Source organism: Nothobranchius furzeri, chromosome 14, assembly GCF_043380555.1.
Source record: "Nothobranchius furzeri strain GRZ-AD chromosome 14, NfurGRZ-RIMD1, whole genome shotgun sequence".
NCBI lineage: Eukaryota > Metazoa > Chordata > Actinopteri > Cyprinodontiformes > Nothobranchiidae > Nothobranchius > Nothobranchius furzeri.
The window spans coordinates 61,624,540-61,643,821 of record NC_091754.1 but is presented as its reverse complement, the minus strand read 5'-3'; the positions used below and the strand labels follow the sequence as shown (position 1 = coordinate 61,643,821).

General features: G+C 40.6%; 1 protein-coding gene across 1 annotated transcript; it reads right to left on the bottom strand.

Moving 5' to 3' along the window:
• Window positions 1-8,322: 8,322 nt before the first annotated feature.
• Window positions 8,323-12,001, bottom strand: LOC129165428 (uncharacterized; the record flags this gene model as incomplete). Its single annotated transcript, XM_070544408.1, has 6 exons — window positions 8,323-8,716; window positions 9,441-10,353; window positions 11,330-11,390; window positions 11,486-11,633; window positions 11,746-11,761; window positions 11,866-12,001. Coding segments are annotated over 5 exons (645 nt in total), but the record flags the coding sequence as incomplete, so codon positions are not given.
• Between the last annotated feature and the right edge of the window lie 7,281 nt (window positions 12,002-19,282).

The window sequence follows — 19,282 nt, the reverse complement described above, 5'->3', positions numbered from 1 at the left end:
CTAGAGGAAAGCTTCAGACCGGCCATCTGAGCTACAGCCTCTTTAACCAGGAGGATTTTGGCACGTTGTCAAAACCTTAAACCTTTGTCACACCTGCGAAGCTGAGAACAACAAGATAGTATCTGCAGTACAAAGCTGACGCAAACTCCTTCAGAGTTATTTTTAAGAGGCTCGGTTTCATCTATCGTTGTAACCCGGAGACATCCCAGGACTGATTTGGTCGCATCAAGGTTTCTCTACGAACCATGTCCAGTGAGGTCGTCCGCTGCTTGACATCTCGGATCCAAACGGGGGTAGCACACAGGGAGATAGCATCTGTATGTGGTTCTGACAATAACTTTATAGCTTATATGCAAACCAAATTATTTCCATCTAGAACTTTGATTTCTGGGATGTGGAGACTCTGAATTATATTAACACATAAGTTCCAGGCACCATCCTTTTAGTTCGCATCCACTCACAGTAAATAATAGTTCAAACATTTTGTCAAGTCTTAATTGTTTGTAAAATAAATTCTTAAAATGTATAAACCTGACTGTTTCTTGAATCAAACGAAGTGTGTACGATCTCTTAATGAATAAGATTCCTGGAATCTACTGATTAAAAACAATAAGACCAAGCAGGGGACATTCTAGTTAAACAGAGTATCACCGCTTATTGGTCATAAGTAGTGGTAATACTAGAAATAGCTCTTACAGCAATTTACTTAACCCAACATACTATTTGTCTAACATTACACAGGAAATAGGAATATTGTTATCACGTTTCTAGTTTCCGTGATGTAGACACAAAAACAATCTAATTTAACTGACAGTGAGTCATGAGAGCTGATACTGCAGACAAGATCAGAGATGGAGATAAGACCCCTTGTAAGTCTGGTTTTAGCTCTTTTAGCGGAAATATGCACTATGATGTCATGTTTAGTGGAGAAAACTATGAGAAAAGCATGAGAGTGCTTGCCTATTGGTATGCCCACCAGAAGATGCATGTTTAATGAGGAGGTCGTATTTCTGACCCCTTTGGTGTGTCTAATGGGGTAAGGCAGGGTGGAAATGTATCTCCTGTTTTGTTCAACATATATGTTGAGGAGCTATCTGGGCGCCTGAGAGCTTGTACCACAGGCTGTTTGATTGCTTTGATTAATCACCTTATGTATGCGGCTGACTTCGTAGTTTTTAGCCTAAGTAGTGCAGGACTGCAGCAGCTCCTGGATGCTAGTACTGGGTATGGAATGGAATATGATTTCAAATATAACTGGAGCAAAAGTGCTGCTCTAATCTACATAACCACTCAGGGTATAAGGCTTAATTTTCCTGTGTTTAAGCTGTCCAGCAACAGTCTTGCGGTCTGTGAAAAGGTAAAATATCTCGGACACTTTATCACAGCCAGTATGAGCGACGACGGTGACATTTACAGGCAGTGCTGCAAGCTATATGTGCAAGCTGCACAGAAATGTAGCTGCTGTTCCACACCTGTTAAAGTGGCGTTGTTTAAAGCATACTGCACACCACTATTTACTGCACATCTGTGGTCATTCTATGAAACGTCTAGCTTGCACAGGTTACAAGTGGCTTACAAACGATGCAATGGGAATCCTCCTCAAAATCCCTAGGGGAGGAAGTGCTAGTCGAATGTTTGTTTCTGTGAGCGTGTGCACATTTGAGGCACTTTTAAGAAATGTAATGTTCAAGTTTATGAGACGGCTGGAAGAATCTTCCAATAGTATCATAGTTGCACTCTAATGGGCCATTCCCATGTGTACCGGGTCGGCCCGGGCCGGGTAGCGTAGGTTGTTTACATATCTGGGTGGCCTGGTATTTTTCCGGGCCAACCAAGGCTCATTCTCAGCCCTCTTCTCGAGGGGGTCTGCTTCAGGCCGACCAGGGCCAACACACCCACTGCTGACAGCAAATTCACACCTTCCATTAGAGCAAGCCTCTGATTGGTGGGTAGAATCAGCCCACATGGGCTTAAGGCAAGGATGTGTGGAATCAACCGGGCCAGGCTGGGGCCGACTGGGGCTACCCGGCCCGGGCCGACCCGGTACAGATGGGAATGGCCCATAAAATCCCACTGTGAGCTGCTCTCGTTATATGTCTAGGCTGAGAAAGCACTGACTAAAATGTTTGGGTAGATTTATTATTATTTATCTTTCTTTTTTATTCTGTTTTATCACAACGTCCGGTAGAGAACAGTAGCAGAGCGGTTTGAGCTTTCACAGAAAAGGTCGCTATGATGACGTAAAACAAACGTTTAAAATATAACTGTGTCAGTAAGGCTGGGTGGTACCAGGAGATACTTCTTGGTACTACTACTTTAACGATATCTGGTTTTTGATGGTGGTACCTTAACGATACTTTTGATTAAATATATATCTTTTTAATTTCAAGTGAGGATAACAAACTACTTAAAGGTGTTGTTCTTATTGTTTATATCATTTTATTATATTAATTTTTATTTTACTTTATTTCAGTTCAGTTCAGTTCACTTTATTTCAAACATATACATTCACCAACATTTCATAAAATCATTCCACACAATTGTTTGAAAAGGAGTAGAGAGAAGTGTATACTTATTTAGCCCAACCCCCTCAGCTTTACATCCTCATCATCAAAATTTAAACAACAAAACAGTTACAATGCCTTCCAAAAAAAACCACCAAAAAAATAACAATAATAATAAATAAATAAAATTCTCATGTTCAACTAGAACTATATTTAGATTTTCTAATTTGTAGAATAGATTAAACATCAGTTTGCATGCCGTCCTGGGTTAATTGCATTTTCTTCAGTCTTATACTTATTTAACATTTCTTTTTTGAGTTTTATTTTAAACTGGTTTACATTACTACTGTCCTTTATTTATTCTGTTAACTCATTCCAGAATTTAACGCCCGCTATTGAAATAGACATCCTTTTCAATGTTGTTCTTACTCTTTGTACTTTTAAATTCCACTTCCCTCTAAAATTATACCTCCCTTCTCTTTCTAAGAACCATTTACTTATTTCAATTGGGAGCATCACTTTCCTTACCTTATATATTATTTGCACTGTTTTAAACTTGACCAGGTCCTTGGAAAGTATATATGTATCAATAAGCTTCATTGATGCTTCCCTTCAAGTCAGTAATTACAGTAATAACAACCTGCTGAACTACATTAATAACACTCGTAAACAGCAGCTAAGTTGGTTTTATGTCCTGTTTCTGCATTTATCAGCCTCCATCCTCAGACTCCTCCAGTGTTTTGGGAGGGGCTGGACTCAGGTTTACCTTTTTGCAGCCAGACTTTCCGTGTTTCAGCTCTCAGCATGATGCCCTGCACGACGAGGTGCTTTGTTAACTCGCTGCTAGTCCTGATTTCCACGGCACCACTCTTCTCGCTGGTGTTTCACTTAGCTGCTGCTTACTTTAGCAAAACTCACCCAAACCTATGATTTTGTAGCATTTTCATCTGCTAACTGCAGAGAAGTGTTGTTTTGTCATAATGTGACTTGGGATCAGTCATGTGACCCGCGGTAGCACTTTTGGACACTTTAATACTTTTTTTTCTGATATCAGTACCTACTGACTGTTTCCACTCAGTCCCAAAGAGGTCCAGCGTTCTGGCACCCAGCCCTACGCGTCAGTCGACCTTTCTCATGGTCTGCTAAGATGCTCTGCATTTCTCCTCTGCTGGAGGTCTGTGTGGTCTGTGTAATGTTCACAGTTTTGTATCGCTGCTGTAGCGCTGTAGCCAGAGTATTTTGTCCCAAGGCTGCGTTCTCAGTTATTGGTTCCACCACTCTTTATTTATGCTACGTTATTTAATAAAAAAGATTGTGTTTGACAAACAAAACTTAAGAGGACAAATACAGTACGGAGGTTTTACACACGGCACAAGTTTTAAAGAGACAATGTGTAATTTTTACCAGAGGTGGAAAGAGTACGAAAATTTCCTACTTAAGGACAAGTAAAAGTACTTGCCTAAATTTTTACTCAAGTACAAGTAAAAGTACTTGCCTAAATTTTTACTCAAGTACAAGTAAAAGTACTTGCCAAACATTTTACTCAAGTAAAAAGTATCGTAAATAAAATGTAATCAAAGTAAAAGTTACTTGGTTACATTTCTGTCAGCGTAAGGATGGCAACATCTAAGTAGTGCAAAATCACAACGCCGGTTCGCGATTCGCTCGTGCGTGCATACACGTACACACACACACACACACACACACACACACACACACACACACACACACACACTGCAGCATGTTAGAATCTTTTGAATGACTAATTTAACTACAGTGAACTGCTTTTGTAATAATTTAATATCTTATTCTAGAGTAAAATAAAGTAACAAGCTAAATCATCACATATCTGTGGCATCAAGAAGCATTTTGTGAGTTCAAACACAGGGATGGAGCACAATGTTTACACCTGAACAGTATCAGGATCCTTTAACTCACAGAGGCCTGCAGGTCTTCTGTTTTATGAGCAGAGCGCTGATAATCCGCTTGTTATGAGCGCTGAACGTTATTTTGCCGCGTCCGTGCGGAGCGGTAGGAAAACACATTTCAAACACGGAACTGAATCCGGCTACCGAACCGAGCGGAATTCTGATGACGTCACACCGGTGCGCGAAGGTGCGGGATCCAACCCACAGGAGAGGAGGGAGAGAGGAGGTAAACAACGAGTGGATCACAGGGACGTAACTGATGTTTTGGAGAAAAACTGCAGTAAAAATGGTTGATTGTCCTCATTATCAAGTGTACCCCCCCACCCCGGTGTAGACTCGGCGCTCATGCAGGTGTCTCTTTCTGTTCCGACGCTGCAACACGCAATATTTTTAATTTAGTAAGTCTACAATTTATTTTTACTCAGTAATGGATATGATTTAAAATTACAGAATTACAATTCTTTTTAGAAACGTACTCAAGTAAACGTTAACGTACAGATTTTCAAAACTACTTCAAAAGTATGAATACACAAAAAAGCTACTCAATTACAGTAACGTGAGTAAATGTAATTTGTTACTTTCCACCGCTGGTTTTTACCATTCATTTCTGGAAATATCCATTAAAATATTGTTGAAAATGAATGAAATGATGCCCGGTTGCTGAAAAATGTTGGCGGCTTTGTAACATATAACCACAAAAATCAAGTCTAAAATACATGGGAGTGGGTGTAAGTCTCTGGGCGACGCCATATTAGATGCCATGTTTTCCTCTACGGGAGCCCATGAGGACAAAATACATTTACTAATTTGTAACAAATCGTTACAAAACTTTCATCATTCTTAAATGTCGTTGTTTTACATTTTTATCTCTTCACTTGCTGTCAGTGATAAAAGGGATTCTGATGCGCTTGTTATTTTGCTAAAGTTTGCACTCCCCAGGGCTTTTTGACCCTAATGGGCATCCGTCTGTAAGGTCTTACTCCAACACAAAAATACTGCTTGCTTGCGACGATTTAGGTATGTACTGCCCCCTATTGCCGGGAAAAATACACACTGTGACTTTAAGACCCAGTCAGTGGCGGAGCTTGATATGTGCAACATGTGCAGCCGAACAGGGCGGCAGTCTGGAGGAGGCGGCATTTAATTATTATTTTTTTTTATTTTTTTTATTCCATCAACCGATACATCAGCAAAACATAGAAATCACATGTTCTTCATAATAATAATAGTGATGAGTGATGATAATAATAATATTTCTGTAATAAAAGCGCAACAAAGTCATTGTTTGCATTTATATTGTGATTTTATTGCGCCCCCTTGTGTCCGCCGCGCCTCTGTAGTGCACTCTATAGCGCCCTTCATCAGGTGGGGGGCGGAGGGATCTCGGAGAGTGATGATGGAGGGATACAGGTACCGTTTCACATATCACCGCTCACTAACATAATGGAGAAGAAGCGGTCGAAGCCATCTGGTGCCCAATTTCGGAAAAAAAGAAAAGAAGAGGAGGAGAAACGAGGAAAAGATGCAGGTATGCATCTCTTTATTATTTAGTTGGTATTTTTCCTGCCTGTCCCCCAACTTATTGATTAACTAACCTCTCTAATCTGAACGTTTTGCATGGTGCTATGATGATCCCTTCAAATGTCTTTTGCTAGCTTCTTACGTTGCATGTATTTAGAACTACTTCCAACCGCTAGCTTTTTCTTTGTCAAATGAGCTTTTATGAAAAGCTAAGAGTGGGAAAACCGAAAGGCTGATAACCAAACGCTATCAAATTAAAATGAGTCTTTGAGAATTTTGCTGAAATACATTGACAGCGGGCGGCAGGTCTCGCGCCGGCGCCATTTGCCTTTCTTTTTGGACTCGGGAAATGAGCTACGTATTATTTACCCCACGGAAAACGGAGCAGCAGCGGGCCGCTGGAGGTGCCCTGCTAGTAAGATCCCGTTTATACTGTAAACTGCCATAACATAAAAACTATAATAGCTAGAGCGGTCTTTTTTTAGCTGAAAGTTGAGACTGTCTCGCCTTTCAGCACTGTACAAGTCGATGATGTCATCGTGTTGTGTTGTGTGCTGCACACCGCGGCTATGTTAACTCAGAGTGACCTTGAAGCAGCGTGGGAGAGTTGAAGATTTTAACCAGTTAAAATGGATTCATGGATATTTAATCAATAGTTGTGGCTCCTCTGGTCATTTAGTTCTTTGTGTGCCGGAGACATTTGCTGAATAAGGAAATAAAAACTTAAAATGACAAAAAAATTAGGGAAAAACACTTGTTTTGTATTTTATCAATTATTAATGATTAATAGATTGTTGGTATTTTAACTTTTGGTAAAGGAAAACACAATTTCCAGGCAGCCCCAGTCTGGAGAAGTGATGGTGACATCAGCCGTTAAAAATAAATAATACTCTGAGGTTTTTATGAATAATTTGTACTTTTACTTGAGTATTTCTCTAACACCAGTACTTTTACTTGTAAATGAGTAATATTTTAGCAATGTAACAGTACTTGTACTCGAGTACAGAATTCTTTCCACCACTGCTGAAAACTGTAAATGCTCATTGTAACATGTTAATTAAAATGCTAAAGCAACAGACGTGACATGAAGATTGTATTGTTTGTTTTATGCAACATCAGGAGCCCTACGCAGATATTTTGGGATGACATCAGCTGCCACTGAGGACCAGCCATCTACCTCCACTGCTCATACCAGTAGGCCAGTATTTGAACTTGAGGAGGGACAGTCTGCTGGCACCACATCTCCCCAGGAAGACACTTTAGGTGGGTTTTGCACACGTGTGTGTGTCCAGCAAACATTTAGCTATAGACATTTAAATAGTATTTTCACAGAATATGGGAATTGTTCCATATAGCAATGTGGTGAGTTATGCTTCCATTTTCTGTCAATAGAGAGACCTACCAGTATATGTGAACTTGATGAGGGACAGCCAGCTGCCACGTCTCCCCAACAAGATATGTCAGGTAAGTTTTGCACAAGTGTGTGTGTGTGTGTGTGTGTGTGTGTGTGTGTGTGTGTGTGTGTGTGTGTGTGTGTGTCCTGCAAACATTAGAGAAATTTGAATGTCACATATTGTATTTTAATAGAATATGTGAAATGGTCCACATAGCAATGTGTTGAGTTACGCTTCTGTTTTCTGTCAATAGAGAAGCCTGAACGATCAACCAATGGGTCCCATTGAAGGTGATGATGAGCCTCTTTCTTCAGACCCAGCCAAGTGGCCATCACCAATTACCGACAGCATACGCACAGAGCTAGTTCCAAGAGGACCTACCAAGGTGCCAACTACTTTCATATTTCCCAGGAATGAAGGCGATGGCAGGTGTTGTCATCATCACTATTTCAGTAGAACTTTGACAAGTGGTGAGAAGGTGGCCAGGAGCTGGATGTTGTATTCAGTTAGCAAACGTCGTTATATATAATACACTCCACGCCATTTGAAACAAAGTTGTAGGTGTAATTTTTTTTCTTGTGTGTGTGTGTATGTGGGGGTGGGGGTGGGGGTGGGGGGTCACGGGGGATCTCGCACAGGGCGCCATTTAGGCCAGCTCCGCCTCTGGACCCAGTTGTCAAAAATCAATACTTTTTAAAGACTTTTTAAGGTAATTTTTCCAAATTCCTAAACACCAATTGACGTGTCCAAAGAGCCGGCTCTAAGAGCCATTTTCAGTCGCAACCGACACATTTATGCAGTTCATATGCGGAGTGTGAGCATGACGCAAAGCTCTGGAGATGACTTTTTGACCAGTAATAGGTCTAGTAGCTCTGAAGTTAACTGAGCAAGGATGAAATTAGTGGCAATGGAGATGTTCTGCACCAGAATGGTCACACCACCATCTCCAGTTTTCTTTGTTCGTCTCTATTCCAATTAGGGCTGCAACTAACGATTATTTTCATAATCGATTAATCTGTCGATTATTTTTTCGATTAATCGATTAATCGGTTCATTATTGTTTAGCTATTTAACCTATACAAGTGATGGATGCATTTCAGTTAAGAAAAAATATATAAGAAAAGTGTGCAGTTGACTGCAATCTATTTTATTGCACATGAACAGTCAGCAGTATAAAATGAGCTAAACAGTGCAAAATATCAGTCCAGAATAATTTTTTAGCATTAGCTGGAAGCCTGCTCCTTCCACCATGGGTAGTGGCCTCATGTCTTTTACCAGCATGTTTAGAATAGAGTTTGTAAGTGGTATGAATTGCTGGGGGGTGAGTGTCTTGTTCCCCATGTAGTTGTCCATCGTTGCTTGTTTTTTTCTGCATAAGAAACACAAATAGACTGAAATAAGTACACATATAAAATAAAGCAGCACACACACTACAACACTAAATCAATATTATATTATTTGAATTAATTAACAATATACAGTGATCATTCATTTCGAGGGTTACGTTCTACAAAATAGCCCGCAACAGGAGATATTCAGAAAAAAAATAAAAAAATTTTTTACTATTAAAAAGCTCTAAGAAGCTCATGAGGTTTTTACTTTGAGTTGGGAGTGTTTAAATTAGCTAGAAAATGTGAAAAATGTTTATTTTGTGTAATACTGTTTAAGAAACATGATAAAAATGTGTTGTGAGGCGTTTTACAGCGTTAGACAGTAAAACAGCCTTTTAATAGTAAAAAATGACTTTTTCTGAATTTCTCCTGTATTTATAAATTGAAAGCGTACAACTATGCCGCGTTATATTCACCTGGACACAGCTCGTCCGTATATTTTTCTCCGCGGAGTTGTCCTTTTTTGAATGAGGAACATGGTTATGGGTTTGTGCCGTTTTTCTCTTAACGAGAACATTCTTATAAACAGACGTGCTAAATTTGGCAAGCGCATGACACACAACACGGAGGAGATTCACGATTGCATTTAGTCAATCAGAAGTAGAACACCGTAGACTGACGCGGCAAAAAACATGTTTAACATCCACTATAACGAACTCAGCTAAAACACTAAGTCCAGCTTGTTTATTTTCTGTTACTTACCGGGCTGGCTCTTCCAAATGACGGCTCACTTGACCGTGGTGCTCTTCCTATGCTGCATCAGCTCCCACATGTTTTCGTCTCAAATGTTCACTTAGGGACGTCGTGCTTCCGTGCCATGCTAGATGGTTTTTGCATATTTTGCAGGTCACCCGTCTTTTCAAGGCATCTAGAGTGAAGTCCGTGGTTTCTCTTCAGTTTTGTCGCTTCTATTTTTCTTCCGTATTTCTTCTTGTTCCGCCATCTCTCACAGCAAGATGAGCGTCAGTAACGTGATACGTCATGAAAACCGAGGGCACTCATTGGCTCATTTCTTCTTCTACGGCTCCACTGGTAGATCAGTGGCTCATTACTGCCACACACTGGCGGCAAATTTAACAGCTTGTAACCGATGTCAGATTGTGGTAAAAATAGACTTTATGCAGTAAAATATGATTATTAAACAACTAATCGATGACTAAAAAAGTTGTTAACTATTTTAATAATCGATTATAATCGATTAAATCGATTAGTTGTTTCAGCTCTAATTCCAATCCTCACTTATGATCACAATTATGGTCATGAGATCTGACCTCAGGTAAGCAGAAGTAAATGGCTAGATGAAGGATTACTTGTTTGGCAAAATAAACACATCAATAACAATGTGTTGGATGTTGTTGATATAAACACTTACGTTTGACTGACATCCAGCTCTTTGGTGACTCTTTCCCTGAGTGTTCACACTTGTAGAACCCCTCATCTGAGAAGGACACTGCACCAATATGCAGCTGCACTCTGGTGTCATTTTGGATGACTTTGTTATTTTGATAAAAAATCACGGTGGAATCAGAAGTTCTGTTCTTCATTTTGCATCCAAGAGTAACAGCTTGTCCTTCAGTCACTGGTTGAGCTGGGCTAACAAGAATCATTTTTTTTCCTGTAAAAAATTGAGACAAGAAAAAGGGTTTAGTCACGGATTTCAGACTTTTTATCAGACTGTTCTTAACACCATGATGCTCTTCCAACAAATTGTGTTCTTCCAGACATTGATATATCCATCCATCCATCCATCCATCCGCTTATCCGGAGTCGGGTCGCGGGGGCAGCAGCCTAAGGCGAGAGGCCCAGACTTCCCTCTCCCCAGCCACTTGGGCCAGCTCCTCTGGGGGAATCCCAAGGCGTTCCCTGGCCAGCTGAGAGACATAGTCCCTCCACCGTGTCCTGGGTCTACCTTTAGGCACCGTCCCGGTTGGACGTGCCCGGAAAACCTCACCAGGGAGGCGTCCAGGAGGCATCCTGACCAGATGCCCGAGCCACCTCAACTGGCTCCTCTCGATGTGGAGGAACAGCGAATCTACTCCAAGCCACTCCTGAATGACCGAGCTTCTCACCCTATCTGTAAGGGAGAGTCCAGCCACTCTTCGGAGAAAACTCATTTTGGCCGCTTGTATCCGTGATCTCGTTCTTTCGGTCGCTACCCAAAGCTCGTGACCATAGGTGAGGGTAGGAACATAGATCGACCGGTAAATCGAGAGCTTCGCCTTCTGACTCAGCTCTCTCTTCACCACGACAGACCGGTACAACGCCCGCATCACTGCAGATGCAGCACCAATCCATCTATCGATCTCACGCTCCAGCGTTCCCTCACTCGTGAACAAGACCCCGAGATACTTAAACTCCTCCACTTGGGGCAGGACCTCATCCCTGACCCGGAGAAGGCATTCTACCCTTTTCCGAATCAAGACCTTGATAAACTCAGACATTGATATACTAACATATAAATCTTCGTCCACCTCTATTACAACTTCCATTCGGATTTAAATAAATCCCAGGATAGGCTTTGCCAGTGAGGACACACCCACCTGGCCTTGTCTCCTATGAGGAGGCATTTTAATTATCCTTTGAATTTGTACTTTGCTTTCTTGCTTTGCCAACATAATCGTTCTTGAAACACGTATTCAGAAGGATGCAGCCCTGATTTGGACGCAATCAGCGCTAGTTTCTAACACAGCCTAACTCTGCCTCTGAGCCGATAATTCAAACTCTTACTTTTACGACTCATTTGTTACTGGAAACTCATACAAGCTATTCTTCTCCGATTCATTTTCGACAAGCTCTCTCCTACATCCCTGAATACAACGTAACCCTGGCCACAGCAGAGTGTTGGGCTCAAACTTACAGCATGCACTAGGTGGCTGTGTCATTGGGAATAAACACCTTAGAGAGAGGGACACATTGAGAACGGTACAGAGACCACCTCCTTCAACAGCTCTAACTGTGGCTGTGTTGTTCCACAACTAACTAATAAAAGGTGTGAAAATGCTCTAACCCAACTGACACCAAACCTACTGAAGAGACCAACTATAGTAGTTGAGCTTTTACTCCATTCACAGATGACATGGCACTAAAACGGTGTAAGAAAAAAAGAAGTGTACCATTGAACACCTACTTGTCACAGTGATGTTTACTGGATTAGTGAAACCAGATGCAGACTCACACCAGTACATCGCTGTATTGTTGGAGGGCTTTGTGATCAGACAGGTGGATCCAGTCATTGACCCCCATTTGGAACAGCTTGCCAGGCGATCTGCTGCAGTCAGCCTCATCACTGTCCACTCAGAGGAGGTTCCCTCACAGTGCAGGGACACGGACTCTTTGTCGAAGTGCTGCACTTGGTCAGGAACCACTTTGATAGACCCACATGATGAATGAGAACCTGAAAACAATGTCACTGCACTTTTGAGTGTATCCGGTAACTTTTAGGCAAATTTATCAGCCGCAGTCACTGAAACTCAAATTTGACTTGGATCTCGAGCCTTAAAGGTCAACTTTACTCATATCTCTAAAACATTTGCTGTGGTCTCTAGCAGGCCTTTCCCAAGCGTACTACTCAGAGTTACTTGGATTAGTGCAGCTCGGTCCAGCCACCTTTTCCAGCACCACAGTTTGGTATTTTCCTTCTACTTTCCCCCAATGTTTAGGCCCTGCTTCCTTGAGGTCTCAAGTGCCCTGAGTCGGGCCAGAATCGTGACTAGCTCATCACCTCATGTTAGTTTTGTCTCAAGTAAAGATCCTCGCCTTCCTCCCCTGCCCCTACGAGGGGCACACCTACTCACAGAGCTGGCAGGGGAAACCAACTACACTGAGGTGAGCTGAGTTAACCCATGCTGAGTAGTGCCCTTGGAAAAGGCCCATCGTAGAAAAGAATGCCTTGCAAGCTGTACTCAGGGGGAGAAAAGCTCCGGTGCACCTGTTTGGGGATGGAGAATTCAGCTGGAGGAGAAAGTGGCTTCAGACAACAGATTTTAGAGTCTTATTTCCTGATATTTGATACAAGTTGCTTGTCCGGATGGAACTGTTAGGTGGATCAGAAAGGATATTTTCCACGAGATGCTTGAAGTTGTCAGAGGTGGTTTTTAAACCAATCAGTGGTCCAGATATTTTGTATAGGTCCGTCAGCCATATTTTTAAAACATTTGCAGTGGTCTTTAGTAGGAATGAACGCCTTGTACATTGTAATCTGTGGAAAACATGCTCCGGTCTTTCTGTTTCAGAATGGAGATCTAAGCCAGAGGCGAAAGCAGCTTCAGACAGCAGGATACGGAGTCTTAGTTGGACATCCTGCCTCTAACTGGCTAAAGCAACACAGCTCTGCCACTGACTCTGTTCTGCAACGTTGATGTTTTACCTTCACAAATACCTCACGCCTGGGGGAGTTCTGCTGCTAACGCTAACGGTTCATTTCTACTAGCAGAGACGTTCTCTGCTGTTTCCTGGACGTTCAACCTTCCCCGTCGTGAGTCAAGATGGGTGAGTCCATGAATGTTAAGTGACAGAGTGACGTAGATCTGTCAAGATTTTCAAATCCTAGAGTTTCACCATCTACCTAGCTAATGCAGGAGATAGACGTAGGAGACTATTTTCATGTTCAGCATGAATGGAAAACTTGACTATAATCAGAAATAACAATAAAAACATGGCTTCTCAGTGAAGGACTTCTTCAAACATGATCAGTGTCGTTACATGCACAATGACCATCATCTAATCTGATCCAGATCCATCTTGTGGTAATAAGCTGGGAGTCTTTATCCTAGTTTACATGCACATAACAAAAACAGCCTCTCAAACAACGTTTGTTCCACTCCAGTACAGTAGGTGGCGACATGCATCCTTTCATATCTGCATTCTTCCAGTTAGCTTACAGCAACACAAATAGTAAACAGAGGCTGGTGGGTTACACACAATCGCTGAAGGAATGGGCAACAACAATGCTGCAGCACAGATTATTTGGTACATACTGTCCTGTTTTATGGTGTTGGATGTGTTACTGAGTGGTGATGATATTGTAAGAAGACTGCTTCCACGGTCTTACTTCCATAACACAAGCGTCCGATCCTGTTTACATGCAGAATGTAATCGGATTGCTACCGCATTATCTGGGTGCTTCAGCTCGATTAGAACCAGTTCACCTTCAGCAGGACTAACACGTTTACCTGCAATTTAAAAACTGTCTTTTTAGGGAAATACTTTGGTTTTCTGATGTGCATGTAAACAAACTGATGGTAAGCGCTACTTACTAAATAAAATGGGGAAAAAAATAGCTTTTTGAATTTAAAGAGCAAGTCACCCCCAAATCAACTTTTTTTCCTGGAAAACTATATAAATGTGTGTCTAATCGTGCTGCAGACACGTGTCGTCAATACTTTTGCACTTTAGTGCATTTTAGTTAAAATTTTAATGTTCTGCCTAACACTGTCAGTGTTGGGCCGTTGTCAGGTAAAAACTCCGCACTGCATTTGAATTAATCTGCCATCGCTATTGGCTAAGAGGTACCCTAGAACGTTAGCTGGTACCATATGATGTCACAATGTCGCTGTGAGCCCGTGTGTGTGTGTGTATTTGTTAGCAGCTCCGACCTCTCGGTCTGCTAGCAAACAGCATTTGTTGCATTTTTCAAACAGGAAGTGGGAGCGGAGTAATACTCTGGTAGGGGGTGACTTGCTCTTTAACGGCTTAATTTTTCTTTGTAGTTTGTTTTTCTTCTGCATAAGGAGACGGTTTCTTGACGTTTTACTGACAATAAAGATCTTCCTATCTTACTGGTCGAGATGGTTTTAGATCAATCACACATTTTAAAACTTACTAACAGGGCGTATTTCTCTAGAATTAGATTTAAATTGTTTCAGTTCAAAATGTTTTTCTTTTGCCTTTTCATACAAATTTTCTTCATCACAGCGATGCATATTTCTTATATTACTGTGAATTAAACCATTGTTCAATATATTATTCACACCATGAAAGTAAAAAAACAATCTCCTAACTCCAAACTCTGGAGAAATAAACCCAAACTGAAGATAATCTCTAAAACGGTGGATTGGTTCGACACGACTGAAGAACAAACTTACTTCCAGACGGCATGAATATGATGTTGCTGTACTGAGTGTAAAACATAGGGTTTCCTCTCGCTGCTCGGCACACATATCGTGATGCACATCTCTCTGGATCTACAACCAGCAGGCCCTGAGAAGCGTCTTTAGTCAGGCCAGACAGCTGCTCTATACGATAGGTGTTTGACATGTTAACAGCTTTGTACCAGAAGATCATCCATTCTGCTGACAGATCTACGCTACAATTCAGGGTCAGTGATCCAGACGTCAGCCATGAGGACACAGTGAGCTTGGGTTTGGGTTTATCTGTTGGAACAAAAACACATTATAACACCCAGGTGTTTGTTAGTTGCTCAATAAAAAAAAGTGTTTGAGAAAATCATTTGAGAAATGAACAAAAAGGGTTTTCTATCCTTGAGTCAAACATTCCATTTTCTGTTTCTCTTTCTGTCTTTGCCCACAGCCCTGCTCCTGACCAACAGGACAATGATGTCCTGTCTCATTACAAAGTAACTAGAAATAGTAACTAAAAGAGTATACATCATATTGTCATCAGTTTTAACTGTTAAGTCCTAAAAATCCTGATATGGGTCACATGTGAGGAAAAAGACTTGGGCATCGTGTAGCCCGGCCTTAATTGAAGCACCTGTGTTTGTGGTCTTAAATAGAACTGTGGTACATTTCTTCTTTCTCACATTTTGACTCAAAGCAAATCATCACTTCCTGCAGTCTAGCACATTCATGAAGCCTTTAATTGATTTGATCTTAACTCATTCACTGCCATTGACGACTAAAGTCGTCATTTGCATTTTTTTACTGTTTGAGCATTGGAACGAGCCCCCGCGCTGAGAGAACAAACATCTCAGCCCTGAAGCCGATCTTCATCCGCATACGTCACAGATCACATGATCAGGAAGCAGACCATCCATGTGTTTGGAGATCGTTTTGGGCCGTTCCTGTAAAAAAAGTGAGACGCGAACCGGAAAAGCGTCTGCCGATCACAATTCGACAACGGATTATGAAAGAGCGGATAACGCTCGAAACACGCGGCTTCTTGCTGATGTAAGAGGTGAGTCTCCTCTTTGTTTAGGTTGTTTTGGCATCGACATCATGCTAGCGCGCAACGTTCTGTGACTCTTAAAAAAACAGTAAAAACGGTGAGAAACGCTGGCAGCGAAGGCCGTTAGTGATCAGGAAACAACTGGCAGTGAATGAGTTAATGGAAATCCTCTATCCCTAGGGGGCGAGTCACAGACTACGTTTACATGCAGCCAATATCCGGGTTATGATCGGGTTAAGGTCGGTATTCGGGTTTCTGAGTTGATCAGAATAACCTGTTTACAAGCATAAATAGAAAGAGTTACCCCTAACTTGCATAACCCGATTTAAATGCGGACGTTGGGGTAGCGTCAGGACGTATGGACTACGGCCAGACGCAATATGCCTCATTTCCGGTTCTTCTTGTTCCGGTATCCGTGAAAACAACAACACGTTTCCCAGTTCGGAAGAGATAGCGACCGCGTTTGTTTGTGCTTTAGTTTCCTCGTCACTCCAAAAGTGTGGTGCTGTGCCGCGACTCGCCATGTTGCTCCCAACTTGTTTACTTCCGGTGTTCTGGCGCATACAAGACGTCTCGCTACTCAAAAGACCAAGATTCCTTACGAACAGAGCATGCGCAGAACACACGCTTTGATGGGGATATCCCGGTATGCGTTTACACGACCAAACATTCGGGTTAGAAAAGGGTTACCCCAGGTGTAGTAACCGGGTTTTTAAAAACCCGGTTATGAGCATATCCGGGTTTTTGGCGGTGTTTACATGGCCGTGCGGAACCGGGTTATTGTGAATATTCGGGTTTTAAAAGGATTACTGGCTGCATGTAAACGCACTGACAGGTACATGCCTACAAGCAGAAAAATAGGCAAACACCGACATAGACATTCTTTCCCCGGTTTTACAAAAAGTACTCCAAGAATCTTTATAAAGAGGCCAACTCCCTCCTACATTTAATGAAGCGCTGATTTCTTTGATTCCAAAAAAAGACAGGGATAGCACAGATCCGTCAAATCACAGGCCAGTTAGTTTGTTGAACTCAGATTGTACGATACTTACTAAGGTGTTAGCCCAACAGTACTGGGTATCAATCACGCAAGCTTTATCGAAGATTGTTGGAGCAAGTATACCTGTTGAAGCAAAATTGTGTATGTTGGGTATATATCCAAAGAACTGTGACTTTAGCATCAGACAGATAAAGTTAATTGATTTTAGACTCCTGCAAGCGAGGCGCTTAATATCTTTGTATTGGAAGAAAATGGATGTACCCTCAAGCCATATGTGGGTCAAGGAGATGGCATCATGTATTGCATTGGAACGACTTACTTATATTGTCAGGGGAAAGGGGGTAGATTTAGAAGAAATATGGTTACCTCTAATCGAGTTTCTGAGACATTATGAAGTGAATTAATCTGGAAAGTGATACTTGGTGCTGATTATATATATTTTTTTTCCCTTTTCTTTCTTCTGTTGTTTATTATTACTGTTGTTTTTTTTTATTTATAGTTATTTATTTTGGGGACTATGTTCTTTAATATAAATCCCATGTTAACTGTACTATTATTCTTGAGTGTTCTGTATTATAAACTTCAATAAACATAATGTTAAATAAAAGGTGTTAGCCCTGCGCTTACAAGTCCTTCCTAATATCATACACCTGAACCAGACAGCATTTATGACAAACCGTTCTTCAGTGGATAATGTCAGGAAACTGCTGCATTTAATGTGGTTGAGTCAGTCAAAAGATGAGCCTGTAGCCGCCTTCTTCTTAGATGCAGAGAAGGCGTTTGATAAAGCTGAATGGGGTTTTCTTTTTTCTGCTTTATCAAATTTTGGATTTGGGTCTTATGGGGTGCCATTTGTAAAGTCAAACAGTCCTAATCTAACAGCAATATTTTTGGTTATTTAGCATATCATAAGAGAAAAAATTGGGAGTTCACTTTTTCAAAGTCATATTTTCACCATGTTATTCATACATTTACAAATGTTAAAGTTTCCAAATATATATTTAGTTAGCAAGCTAAATATTTAATTTATAGTCAAATATTTATTTTGCAAACTAAATATTTAGGTCTGATCTAAATATTTAGTTTGTAAAATAAATATTTAATTCACTAACTAAATATTTAATTTACTAATTAAATATTTATTTTGGAACTATATATTTTATTTGTAAATTAAATATTTACTTTCCGAAAAAAATATTTAGATCCCAGCTAAATAATTATTTTGGAGCTAAACATTTAGTTAGCAAAATCAGTATTTGGAATATGAATATTTAAGTCTGACCCAAAAATATAAAATATAGTGTGGAGCTAAATAACATCGTGGGAAATAAATATTTAGCTGGTACTTAAACATTTAGCTAATATGCAAATTCGCTTGCCAATAAGCGGAAGTTGTTACCAAAATAAAAGCTGGATCTCGCTAACCTCTTTATAAACTCTTGCTCCGAACTAGAACTTGTTTTATCTCCGGTTCTATTCTTCTTCAGCCAATACGTTGGACATGTTCAGAAGAATAGAACCGGAGATAAATCCAATATACACGATTATAACCAATGGACTTAATTCACCTTTTTAGGTATGTTCTTGCTGTGTATTAGTTCTAATTCGATGCTGTCGTTCTTTTTTTAAAACACAGAAACGGTTTCGTTACCTGTTTTGTCGCTACGTTTCGCCGCCGAACGACAGCATGTTAATTCACCTTTGTTCGGTTTGTCGCGTGGGACCCGACAGGGGTGTTCTCTCAGCCCTCTATTATTCATTATATTTATAGAAACAGTAGCTGTGAGTATTAGGTCAAATAGTGATGTTAAAAGTATAATAACGGGCCAAGTTGAACACAAATTACTTCTTTGTGCAGACGATATTCTAGCAACGATAACTGATCCACTTACATCTTTACCACATTTAATGGACACTCTAGAATCCTATTCAAAAGTTTCTGGATATACAATTATTTGGTCCAAGTCTGAGGCTACGCCATTGTCGGGTCTGTGCTATTCACATATGGTGGAGAAATTTAAATTTAAATGGACAGATGAAGGCATGAAATATATGGGGATTAAGCACAAGCCGGTGTGTTTTCTTTTGTTTTTGTACGTTATAAATAATCTGAAAATGATAAAAACTTTAATTATAAAAAAAAAGGAAAACACATACGTGTCAATTCAATTCAATTCAAAAATACTTTATTACAGTAATCCCTCGCTACTTCGTGGTTTGTTCATCGCGGATTCGCTGCTTTGCGGATTTTTTCTTTGGAGCATTTTTCAGGGGGAATTCGCAGATTTGCGGTATTTTTCACTGATTCGCGGTATTTTTCTATGCGAAATATCAAGAAATTCTTGGTTTTTTTTCATCAATTACATCATAAAATGCACTTTTTGTAATAAAACTAAAAACAACCAAGTAAAAAAAATTT